Genomic DNA, 13468 nt, shown 5'->3' with positions numbered 1-13468 from the left:
ACATCGACTGAGGAAAAAAAAGACCAAAACCGCACAGAATCAGGTCAGCAGAAGTATTTTTCCCCAGGATGACTCGTTTCAGAAGGACCTGCCTGTCAATTTGGAAATGAAGTCTAAAACCTGCACGTAAAGCACTGACACGAGCACTGTCTGAAGGTACTGCACTGATGCCCTCCAGCCAAGATGGCAGACTTCTTTCTCCAAAAGCCAAGGCTTGTACTTTTTTCTTTTTTTTTAAATTTTAGTATTTTATCAACTGGGACAAAAATGAAAAAAAAAAAAAAGGATGAGCTCTCATTTGTATATCATTGTTTGAAATGCCTTTGAGTACAGGCAGTTATTTTTTTATCTTTCAGTTTGAGCATGCACTTGAAAGTCTCTCGCTTTTACGAAGGCCAAACAATCACTGGTAGTTTTAGTAGACGGCTGTGACATGAAATAGTGTGCTTTGTAATAACTGCGATTATTATTCTGCGGTGATGAGACATCTGAATCTGTTTAAAAAAAAATTAAATATGAAAATGGTTATTTATGTATGTACAGTTTGCTAATGCCAACTTCATGGAGAATACCCTCTTTGCAAGTAATAAAACATGAAATATTTACTTCTGTGGATTTTGATTTGGAGAAAATCGAGTCAGGAGAAAGGCGGTGATGAACAATGCTTGTTGTTTTTATTTGTATGCACAGTAAACAAACGACAGTCAAGGCAGGTTTGGCTGGATTTACACTTCCAAATCTGATGTTTTGATCCTGTGTGGAGGCTTTCCACACGTCTCTCAAATGACAAATCTGCAGCTGCCTCTTTTTTTAATGCTTCTCCCGTGGCAACATAAATTATAATTGCCTGCAGTTTCCACTCATCACAGGTTGCAGGTAATTTCATGTTTGGGCTGGCAGCATTTTGCATTGAAAGCACGCAGAATAGCAGCCAGACTCGTATCTATCGCTACAGAAGCTGTGTTTTGATCCCAGATTCAGTTGCTTTATTTATTTATTTATTTTTCTGGAGTCAGCTTGGCTCCTGTGTTAAAGTACTTATTTTTTGCATCAACAAACTAAAGGCTGGGTAAAAACATTTAATGTCCCCCAAATGCAACTGGATTAATAAAACAATTAGTTAAAAACGCAACTAGCAAACCATCAGTTGAGCAAAAGGTGTCAAATACGGACTCATCCCTGCTTCCCAAGTGTGACTGTGTGCAATTAATCAGATGCCGTGTGACTGCAAACAAAATTAAGAGAAAGGTACACCTAGTGAGCAGAGTGCTGTGTGCATCGGCTTTATTAACGTAGAGAGAAAAAGAGGAAGGAAGGAAGCAGGCAGAGCCGGGGCCTCATACACTGAAACAGCCAATGATGGTGCAAACAAGAAGTCACTAAAACCTCATTTGAAAAATCGTATCTCATTGTGTTTAAAAAAAAAATGTGTTGACCTGAGTTCCAGGGCATCCAAGACATTTTTACACTAATCTACAGTGTACACAAGTATTATATATATTTTGCTTCCAAGGAGCCAAACCTCCTTGTAATTTCAGTTTTCTGACCTTTCTGAAGGTCTTTCGGTTTTTCTTTGGACATTGGTTCTTTCACACCATATTTTTTTCTTTAACACTAACCCATAAATCAATTAAGCATAAAAAAAAAGGCACCTAACTCAAGAGATGGACCAGTGCTGTGTCTAAACAGTACAGACAATTTAGCAAAGCAGCACTTTTAAACTCCCCTGAGCTTTGTTGCTAGCATCCTGTTGCAAAGATTTAATCATCATTTGTTCCCATTTCTTTTGCCAAATATATCAAAAATACCAAGAATACCACAGTTTGGCAGGCAGACAATAGTATTTTGGCAACAACAAGGTGATTCCGAAAGAGCTATTTCCCAAAAACGTATCCCAGCGTATCCCAACAGGGTTTGCAAAATTCCGGAAACTTAAAAGCTGGAGGACAAAAGAAGAAGTAATATTTCTGATTAGCAGATGAACAGTAAGGGAAAGTGAAGTCCTTCTGATAAAAGAGCTGATAAACCCAAACTTTAAACTTTTGGTTCAATTCATTTTAAATATGTGCAGAGAAGGTCAGGAGAGAGGAACAACAGAGAGTGTGAGTGGACGTTCTGTCAGGGTTTTGGGGCTGCATTTCAGCCAGTGGGGTTGGAGATCTTCTCAAAATTGAAGGAATTGTGAATGCACAAAAGTAGCATAAGGGATTGATACTATCTGGAAAGCGTCTCTCCCTGAGCCCGGACCTTAATTATCAAAACAGTGTGGGGTCGTCTTCATAGACAAGAGAACAAAAAGCAGCCAACATTCAAAGAAGAGTTTTGAATGTCCTTTAATGAGCCTAGAGAACTATTCCTGAAGACTACTTAAAGAAATCACAAGAAAGTTTGCCTAAGCCAGTTAAGGCTGCTTTAAAAAATAAACGTGGTTAGAGCAAATCTTGACTTTCAAGCTCATTACATCTGTACAAACTCTGTTTTTACCTTATATACTGTATTTTTATGCTTGTTTTCACAGGTTCCAACAAATCCCTGCATCTATTTCTCATTTTCCTAGAAAAATAAAAACAAACGAGGGTCGAATCAAGACTTTTGCACAGTGCAACCAATATGTAACGTATATTGGTATACTCTATGCAGTCCAAAATGTGCATTTAATCTGATGCAAGATTTTAAGCCTAAAACATTGAGTGGCATGTTGTAGCAAATTATTCAGAGGCTAAACAACCCCCAGGCTGACTGCACTGTTGCAGCTAATCTAAAGTTGGCAAGCTGGCTGTTAAATTTGTCCTCACTGTGTGTTGAAACCATTTCAGGCTGTTAGTCAGACCCAAAAACAGTTTGAATACGTGACCTCAGGAATTTGTAAGTCAACTAAAAGAGAAAAAAAATCTGATAAACTTCCTTTTAGGTGTTTCATTTCTTCAGCTGCATCAAATTCTGCAATTTAAACAGAAATTAGGTTGACATATATTCATTTTGGAGACTTCCTTTTTAACACCGTTATTACCTGTTTCAGCGTGTAGTCTCTCTGCTAACCACACACGTGCACAGTGAACACGGACGGCCACATAAGAGAGTAAGGAAAAAGGATTTGACGTAGGTTAGCACAGAGAACAATCCTCCTGTACACAGACGTTACCCAACAAACAGCCAACTGATATTTAGGACTCGATCGCACAATTTCTGCCAACTTAAAATTCAACAGATACATCCTCTCCCACTCCTCACTTCAAAATTGCCATCACTAAAATATTTTTTCTCAGATATATCTGAGAGAAAATTGGGTGCGCTCACCCACATTACCTGATATCTATTTTTTAACAATACCGGCATCTAAGCACAACGAATTCCACGTTCATTTGAACTAGTTTTACCATCATTTCCTGCATAATTCTTTCTCTTTTATTTCCTTTATATGAAAAAATAATGCCCATCAGCCTCTTAAATCACAGAGGAAGTGCACTTTGGTCGAGGCGAATAAACAGAAAGATTAGCTGCTCATTGTTTGAAATCACCGTAGCTAACAGAGCACCACATTAAACATCTGCTGTTTTGGAAATGATAAGCGGTACTGGAAAGCTGATTGAAAATCACAGGTATCATTAAAGGCAGCGTACAAGGCTGACAGCACTGAAATTCAGACTGCTGTGCAATTCCAATGAGAAGGTTCTCACTAAACAGCTATAAAAATCACCTCATTTATAAATATTCTCTCATGCAAACTCGACTATAACCACCATCTTTAATTCACCAACCCCTTTTTTTTAAAATTCTCTGCACAAACCATCCATAAAAATGACTTTAAACCTTCATAGGATGCGGGTGCAGTCGGAATGGGACCCCCTGTACTTCAGGACACCTGGACCTGTGGGCGCTCTGCTCAGGTTCTCACGCCTCGGGCTCTCGTGGTTGCCTTGAGGTCCTGAACTGGAACCAGCCGAGGAGGTGCCTTCATCATCGCCACCACCCCCGCCGCTGCTGCTGGTGCTGCTGGTGTTGGGAGAGTCTCTGTCACCCTGGGACCAGGACTGAGATGGTTTGACTGGGCGATGGATGCGTTGAGCATCCAGCATCTCCAGCAGCAGGTCATACAGAGGCACTTTGTTCTTACACTTCATGCTGTAGAGGTGCTCCATGCCTTTGTTGCTGCAGGGAGTGTAACCAAAGAGAGATGGTGACCTCACCTGCTTTCTAACACTGCATTCTGCAACCTAGAGTCTCTGTTAGATTTTACAATGTGTTTAAAACCTTCCTCACACTGTTACCGTCATCACATTAGGGCGACTGAAACTAGAAATTTTCTCACAGTGTTTTGAGTTCTACCTCATGTGCCTGATGTGGGAGAGCAGCAGGAGCAGCTGGGCCTGTCTTCTTGACTGGTGCTGAGCCGAGCACCCCAATTGGCTGATATGAAATATGAGCGCATCGGTAATGGTGTCCAGCATGTGTTGCACTGCCGCGCTGTTGTGAAGGGGCTCCATTGTGCCAGTGCAGAAAGAAAAGGCACCTAAGAGACCAAGACATCATCAGCTCACTGCCAACTTTCTGTCTAAAGCTCGTTTTTTCTCTTGAACTAATCTTTTCAAACATGTTTTTCTTGCAATATTCACAAAAAAACACAAAAGTTTAAATAAGGATGTCACTGTAAGCTTAAATGCCCCGTTTTAGAGGTTTCGTTTTTTCTACTGTTCATTCCGTATGATGTCATCAGTGAGACAAGATATTTCTGGTCATCTCAGGCACACAGCTTTGTTTGTCTTTATCTTACAATATAAAGCACCTTAAAAGGCAACTGTTGTTGTGATTTGGCTTGATATAAATAAAACTGAATTGAAAGATAATTGCTGTGTTACCACAAACAGATTGCATATCATCGCCGACTCAACCCCATTCGGTAGCAAACTGATAGCAGACTGACTGCGTGTTGTTGAGGTTTTATTGCCGCCTTAAAAGCGACACGTCAACATCTACGAGTGGTCCAGGATCTGGACCCCAACCATTTCAAAGCCGACAAAATCATGACATCATTGCACGCCGCCACAATAATTTTGGTTACTGTGCTGCAGTCTTCATCCGCTGTTTTCCCCAGTGTGCCTGCAGCATTAAAGGAAGGTGCGCTAAAACAGCTCGTTTCAGATCAAGGCGTGGCTCCTCTAGTTGAGTCCGAGAAGAAAATTATGGAGCTTCCTTAACAATACTCAGCTTTCTTACAATGAAGAAACGTCTAAATTTTTATTTGAAAAAGGATCTGATCCACATGCTTAAGATGACGCACGGCAATCTCAGTAATCTAAAGTTCATCCCGCTCCAGCAGCTGAGCCAGTAGTGTCATTTCACTGGTATTTCAGACTTCTCTTATAGAATACCTCAATCTCCGGGGCAAACACAGCCCTCTGTGCTGTCTCATGTTGTCATGGGAACAGCTATTGGTTATTGACGGTACAGATCTCTCCAGAACGCTCTGTTCGCCTAATCTGTCTGCGCAGCACTGAGAGCTTTACCTCTGTGGGTGTAGTTTGACACTGTTCAATATTTACTCTCAGGAGCAGATACACAAACCTTTGGTGTGGCGTTCTTGTGAACAAAACGGAGTGGATATTAGAAAATAAATAAATAAATGAACTAGGGAGCGGATCCTTTTATTTGTGAAGTGTCCTTCGATGTTTTCAGGTATCAGTTTGGTCTCTCTCTCTCTTTGAAATGCTTTCACAAGGAGGTCACGTTAACACGGTGTCTTACCAGAGTTTAGCAAAATGATAGCTTTGAGACAGACAAACTCCTCAGGTTTGAGCTTGAGCATCCGGAAGCGGGACACTGTGGCCAGCAGCATGTCGAAGATCTCGGCCATGCCCTCGACGCATGTGCCTTCAGTCCTGGACAGCAGAATGAATTAATGTGTCATGCAGGAAGAAAAACAATATCAAGATCACACAAGTTACCCAAAAAGTCACATTTTAACAAAAGCAGATCACCGCTTTAGTGCAGAAGGAGAAGAGCACCATCAAACTATCAAACAAGCAACCAGATAAACAACTAATGGACTGAATGGCTGCAAGGCTCCATTTGTCCACACAGTTGAAAGGTGATGGAAAGATGGATAATGTGGCTGGAGTGCAAGTTAAAGTTGGATGGCACAGAGCTGAGGGAATTTGCCAACCCTGGTCCAACAGCATTTTAGTCATCAAGTCCAATTGGAGAGGACACTCATACAGGGACCAGGTTTTAGAGATAATACTCTCTAATACACTTTTGAATCAAATGGGACCATCAGGCACATCAGAGGGTAAAAGCTCTGTCTGCCCGCAAGTCTCCCTCATCCCTCGATCTGTCTCTGCCTCTCTCTTTTTCTCTGAGGTAGATACTGTGCTTTGGCCAGCTTGTTTACTCTTAACATGGCGGGAAATGGAGGGAACAGGCTGTGCCTGCAAAGCAGAAAACAGCCGTGTCTCCCCCGTATCTCTATTTTCTCGTCCTCTCTGTTCATCATTTAGCTCTATCTCTCTCTCACTGTCATCTCTCACTCCATCTTTCTTCATTTTCCATCATTCCTTGTATTGAGGGTTTGATTAAATCTCTTTCCTGGCTGCAAGCTCAGCACTGTAATGATGACGGGGTATTTCAGGTAGGAAAGAGGCTGCTCTCCTCTCCATGGGGAACATGTAATTAGTCTTTCACCGTGTGACAGACATGTTGGGATGGCACAATGCCTGGCAAAGTGTGAAATGGAAAATTTACAATGCTGATGTATCACCCTTAAGATGTGTCTGAGATAGAGAAAGAAAGAGAAATAGGTTGGAATAGCAGGGACAGCGAGATGAGAAAGGATACCAAGGTGAAAATTAGGGAAGTATCCCTCGCTACCTGTCCAGGATGAGGTCCTGTGCGAAGATGAGTTTGCCAGGACAGTGGATGGACCTCCAAATGAGCCCGATCATCAGCACCTCCAGCCACGAGCTCTCCAGCAGCAGCACCTGATCATGAAGAGACAGCTGCAGAAAACCTAGAAACACAAAATACAAAGCACGTTGTGATGATAATTTTTGATGCCATGCAGGCAATCTCAACCACACCCAGCAGATTTAACAATTCTGAGCATTTGAAGCATCCGTCCTGAAACAAAATAAGGCCTTTAGCCAGAAGACTCACAGATAAAAGCAAAATAAAAATCTTCACTACAAATATTAGCCATTAGTAGTTTCAGCCATTATTCTGTACTCAGAAATTAAAAACAAAAAAAGTAGATAAGTCTACTCAGAATATCTGTGCTTTTTAACCAGGACAAGTAATAGAATATTAATGTCTCCTGCTCACCTTCAACTCACTCAAAAATGACTAAAACATCCACACTCTTGTTTTAAGCCAGAGAAAATCTACTTGAATATATCATCTGCAATCTCTGCTCACAAAAGAAGCTTTATTGCTGGCAATCAGCTGGGTTAAATTCATATATAATTACAGCCAATCTCCCCCATTGTGCCCCCTGTACAATGTTTGGAACCTCTTGCAATTAAAGTTGGGTATCTTTGGGCTTTTAGTGACACACAAGGTTGTAATGCCTCAAAATCTGGGTTTTAAACCTCCCTGCCAGGTTTGTGTGTGTGTGAGAGCACATGTAAAAAGGGTGATGTGTCTTATACTGCATTTAGGCTCTATGGGGTGCCTGCAGATTGACCAAACAATCCTCTCAAAGGTGATGACTGTAACTACTATTTCTGTAATGGCTCTGTATTCGTGTGGGGGGCTTATGTGTACTTTTACTACAGAGGTCTCCCATCTCTTCGCTGTTTCCTAAGAAGTCAAATTGACAACAACACACACACGACTGCAACTTCACACATTACGTCTGTGCACGATTAAGGGATTTTTTTCCAAGATTTTTTATTAGATGTCACGATGCTCCAAAGAAATGGCGCACATAATTTGCATGTGACCTCACATTTATGCACATGTTGTAGACTGATGCGCTATAACTATTTAACAATAAACAATAGGATACTGTAGCACTTGCATGATTACTGGAAACATTTTATTAAAATAGATCATAAAGGCATCACTTTGCCATACACATACAACTAAACCTGATCATTTTATGTGTGGTCATTTGTCATTTTGTGATGTAAGCCACAGTTTCAGGGCCTGTTAGACATTTAATCTATAAATTATTACAGTGCTGTAATATTTTTTCTTCGTCTTACAGAGAGGATTTTTGTTGATGAACATCACCAGATCCTTGGAATATCCTAAAGAGTCAAAGAAGACTTCAGGCTAAGATGTATCTGGTAAACTAACACAGCCATTCTATGAACACCCTCTGGATACTGTCTATTGCTGCTCTTGTCTTAATGTTTAATTGTTGCTTCTTTAAATTCTTCTTTGCTATACTTTAGATTAATTCCTACCTGGAAGCTTCTTGGCCCATGCGATCATGTGAACCAGCTCCTTGTCGGCCATGCTGGTGAGTAGGGTCATCATGGTGACCTCCGTGTAGGGTTGGTTCATCTTCTGACGAGAGCACAGGGTTGGAGGCTCAGCACCCTGGAGCAGGAGGAGCACCTGGATGACAATCAAAATTTCCCCCTAAATCAATAAAACCTGATAGTGGACTTTCATAAAAACCTGCTGTAGATGCTCACTATTTCCTCACCTGATCAGGAGGTATGCTATTTAAAGAGGATCTTCCTCCTCCACCACTTGTACTGCTGCTGCTCGTTGCATGCTTCCTTCCATCATGAGGGGGCGCCTTTGTGTGTGGCAGGTCTTTGGCTGGTTTGTCTCTGTCGCAGGCCCGTCGTTTTTCACGCCGCAAAACACGTCCGCGGTCCTTACGCATACCTTGAGGACAGACCAAGGATGAAATAACATCATGATACAAAAAAAGAGGGAAAAAACAAACAAGTAGTCACGGGTGTGTAGATAAATCACTTCACTCTTTCCCCCACATTGTTCAAAAATAACTTCATGTTTTGCCACGTCTTACCACAGATGCGCAGATTCTTTTGGACTACTGAGTGATTCAGGAAGTATGAAAACAAAAATGTGACTGAGCAGTTGTACTCCTTAAGAGGAAATCTCTTCAAGGTCATGTTAAAGTTAGTCTCAAGCTTATCTGGATCCAACAGCAGCCTCATGTTTGTGCCAAGTTTTTCCACAGCAAGACAATCAGTTTTTAAATTTATAAAGAAGAGTGTAATTTTTGTTAAAAAAAATTATTAATAGAATTTCTTTACACGATTTTACAAAAAATTAAAACGTGCAAAAGGTGGAGAATCTTTCTTCTGCTGGTGTTCACCCTCACCTCCTTTCATCATGCCCACTTCGTAGCACTTCCTAAGACGGCAAGCCTGGCAGCTCTTCCTCCGATTCTTGTCAATGGTGCACTGATTTGTCGCTGGGCACATATAGTCATTGTGACCTGAGATGAAAGAAAATCTATTACTTTCAGCTACCCACTTCAGTGTGCAGTTCAGATTTAGGTTATTTAGTAGCCAGGTGCACTCTATTCCCCATTCTAAATGAATCTGAGATGGAGCAAATTAAAACGTGGCATCTTGGCTTTGTCATTGCCATGGAGACAATTGGTTTCTTCTTGAGCGCTCTTTCATTGCACGACTTTGCATCAATGCACAAACCGCATCAAATCATAAACATGACGCAGACACCAAGCACACTGAGTTTTGGTTTGCACACATAGGGGCAACAGCACAAAGAGTTTGGAAAACAGTTGATGTCTCACAAATGAAAATAAATAAATGGACTGAAACCTAAATTGTCTCTCAGTTTCACAATGTCCACTTTCTGACATGCGTCCTCCCTCCGTCTCCTCCTTTAACCCAACAGTATTCAACTCCAATTAGGCTGCTTATTTTTCTGTAAACATTACAGGTCGTTCACTTCTGTAAAATGAGCCAACAACATCCAAACTTCCTGTCAGGAATGTTCTTTAGATTTCCCCATGTCATAAATTAACCCATATTTAATGTCTTTGGCTGAAGGACAGGACACTATGTCTTTTCTGCTTGATAGCACTCAAAGTTAAGAAGCCAATTACTTTAGTGCACTGTGTTCTTCAATACTGTTATTTTCTATGACAGACACAATAAAGCCCATGATTTAGACAGTTTCCTAATTTAATCAACTGTAGTTGATCTGTAGTGTTTCACAAAATATAGCGCAATCCTTTTATATCTACTGATGACAAACAGATAAAGCAGACAGACTACCTACCCTGGATGCTCCTCTTGAAGAAGGCCTTGCAGCCCTCACAAGACCACACCCCATAGTGGTATCCAGACGCGTAGTCACTGCACACAGCGCAGAAACGCGTCTCTTTGGTCATTTCAAACCCCCCAGCTCCAGCTCCCAACTCGCCCACGCCGTATGCCTCATCACGGGTACCACACTGGTCGTCTCTGGGAACCGGCTGATGGCTGGACCTGCAACACGCCATGAATTTTAATTTGGTAATTTCTTTTGTTTTCATAAAGATAAAGCTCAGTTGCAGAGTTAATCAAATAATACATCTGGATATTTTTGCCAAAAAATGGAACATTTTCTTTTCCCTGAAAATGTTAGGCAAGTCATTTAGTGATTAATCAAATCTTATCAGAACGACTTTAATACGACAGCAGCTGACAGGAGGAGCGGAGTTTTATTTTTCACCTGAGGCAGGAAACAAACTGTGTGTGTGCGTCTGTTGTTCTTACGTATTGTTCCCTTTTCAAGGTCCTTAACAAAGTCCTTAATCTCTGGAATTAGAGACCAGGACAAAGCTTGATCCTTTCCTCAGAGATAATAGTTATGTTTTGTATAAAGCAAGAGAATAAAAACAATGTGGTTATATAATTGTTCTGTTATAACGGCATTTACAGGACCCAACTGAATGTCACTGCCATAATTCACTAATTACAAATTCTGAATTTAGTTTTCCAGTAATATTTTGTTCTACTGTCCCCTGGTAGAACACACCAATTAAATAAATAAATGCCAGAAAACACCGGGCTTAATTCTTTTCTTTATGGTATAGTCACCTAAAATTTATAATGAAGACATGATAGAGGCAGCTACAGCTGTCGCAATGAAGCAGCATACCTGATGAACTGGTTTTGACTGTACTTATCATGTTACGCTTGCATAATCACCAAACTTTTGCACAAACACAACTGCCAAACAATCAAAACCAAGCCCTGGATGTGCCATTGCCAGACAAATAATTAAATGTGTCAGAAGGGGGTAATAATTCCATTCACTTTTTTCCTGTCACTTTTCTCCACCAGAAAAAAAAACTGCATTTCCTCACCTGTAGACGGGTGTTGAAGTGGTTTCCAGATAGTGGTGGCTGGGCGGGTGCATAAAGGGGCTCAGCCGTGGGCTGGAGGGCACAAACACAAGTGGACTGGTTGTCCCACTGCCCAGGGACTGAAGACTGCCATCGGACGGTGGTCCGTGAGCGTCCAGAGGAGCCGAGTAGCAGCCAGTGGTGGAGTGGCTGTAAAGAGGAGTCGGGGCAGGGGTGGGGGCGGCATAGTCATAAGACCCTTCCAGGAAGTCCACAGTGGCTACCCCTCCAGACCCCCGGCTCTCTTCGGGGTACATGTCGTAGAGGGGGGCACGCAGCGATGGCGAGACGCGAGTTGGAGAGTGGGGCTCCAGCTCTGAGGAGGCTGGGCTGTCCCTGGGTCTGAGTACTGGTCCGCACGGCTGTCTGCTCTGCGCTGGGCTCTGCCTGAGCAACATCACAGCACAACAGCAGTGATAAGCAACATGATTTAGACTGGCTCTCCCATTTGTTGGGAGGGGGAGTGGAGAGGAGTGTTGCTCTCCCTCTCTTTATTTTTTCCCCCTCACTTGCTCTCTGGGTCTCTTCTCTCCAACAAAGCTTGTCAGACAACTTGAAAGCTCCACTGTTATTCAGCTTTTTTGTGTCTGCCTTCAGCTTCTGGTCACTAAGCTCCAAAAGAACAAAATAAAAAGAGTTTTAAACAACTCTTCCTGTATTTTATTTATTTTTTGTCAGCAAAGCACCTCCTTCTTTTCTAATACATCTTCACCAAAGTGTGAGAAGGAGAAAGGCTGGTGGGACAGAGGGAGAAAAAATAGTCATTCACAAACAACTCGTGTCTTCTCATGCGTGCCACAGTTCCCACTCGTCATTTGTGTAATATGGAAGAATTGTCACTGGTTGCACCTGTTTTGCTGAGAAAAGTTGACTGCTTATTCATTATTTGCTCAGCCGATAGCAGCACAGGACAGATGTGATGTACTGCCAGTCTATTTGCAGTGAGATTTAAAGAAATCACTGTGGACAGTTTACAACAACAACAGCAGAGGCTGAAAGAAAACCACAATCTACCATTACTACTACTATACTACTACTCACCACTTACAAACGAAGCATCCTCCTATGTGCTGTACAATGTACTGGCTCTGCTTGCCTCACAGGCATTTAGTTGAGCTCATTGGACACAATGGGAACAGTGGAAAGGTTTGAAAAAAAGGATAAACAAATTAAAGATACAGCCAAATCGATAACCGTGGTGCGTTTAAGTGCCAGGTCACCATAACACAGCAAACAAAGCAGGAGGTCAAATCTCTTTCTGACAGCGAGTAATTACACAATCAATCCCCAATGAAGAGATTGATAATCATTTTTATGCTTCACATTTATTTCTTCTCGTTAAAAATTGCAATAAATCTGAGAGAAATTTTAAAAGATACCTTCTGAGTCACATTCCATTAAGGGAAGGTTGATATAAGTTACAGATCCACAGCATGGACCAGTTAATCATCACTTTATCCGTTCAAATCACAGGCGAAGCAGAACACTATGTGTACAAAAACAAAGCCAAGGGACCGACCAACCACTGTTGATAAAAATCAAATGTAAACAGCGGTTTTCTACAAACTGTTTAACAATCCAAAAAAAGAGATATGTGAAAACTTGAGGGTTATATGGCAGAGGGATCTGGGTTGTGCAATTTCTAAAGAAGACTGGCGCAGAATTTTGTCATTCTCTGATAAATATATAAGAGAGGCCAGGGGTAAATTTACTCAGTATAAATTAATACACAGATGGTACTTCACTCCATCCAAACTTTATAGAATGGGAATTAGTCCCAGTAATGTATGCTGGAAATGTAGATCAGATCCAGGGACATTTATGCATGCTATTTGGGAATGTGGGAAAGTTTATCCCTTTTGGCAAAAAGTATTGGACAAAATAGGAAGGTGGATTGGTTTGATGATACCCCTGTCACCAAGACTGTGCTTATTAGGGGATCGGTCAGTATTACCTGGGGTTTCAAAATATGACTTTGTGGTTATAAAGGTGGGGGTTATCGCAGCGGCTCGAGTTATTCTCAGTGTATGGAAGGAACCGTCTCCTCCAGAATATAATAGGTGGAAAGAAACTATGCTGAAAATGGTGTCGTATGAAAAACTCTTGGCTAGGATTAATGATGATAGGGAG

At 41.5% G+C, this 13468-nt stretch overlaps 1 protein-coding gene across 1 annotated transcript; it reads right to left on the bottom strand.

Moving 5' to 3' along the window:
* Positions 1–709: 709 nt before the first annotated feature.
* esr1 (estrogen receptor 1) lies at positions 710–11736 on the bottom strand (the record flags this gene model as incomplete). The annotated part of the gene is made up of 11 exons (XM_080882213.1): positions 710–2940; positions 3011–3034; positions 3811–4149; positions 4327–4510; positions 5743–5876; positions 6865–7003; positions 8403–8556; positions 8648–8835; positions 9299–9415; positions 10228–10436; positions 11300–11736. The coding sequence occupies 9 exons, from the start codon at positions 11734–11736 to the stop codon at positions 3813–3815; spliced, it is 1899 nt and encodes a 632-aa protein (XP_080738339.1). The 3' UTR covers positions 710–2940; positions 3011–3034; positions 3811–3812.
* Positions 11737–13468: the final 1732 nt, after the last annotated feature.

The sequence above is a fragment of the Rhamphochromis sp. 'chilingali' genome (genome assembly GCF_963969265.1).
Source record: "Rhamphochromis sp. 'chilingali' genome assembly, chromosome: 5".
NCBI classification, from domain to species: Eukaryota; Metazoa; Chordata; class Actinopteri; order Cichliformes; family Cichlidae; genus Rhamphochromis; species Rhamphochromis sp. 'chilingali'.
This window is presented reverse-complemented; position numbering and strand designations above follow the sequence as displayed.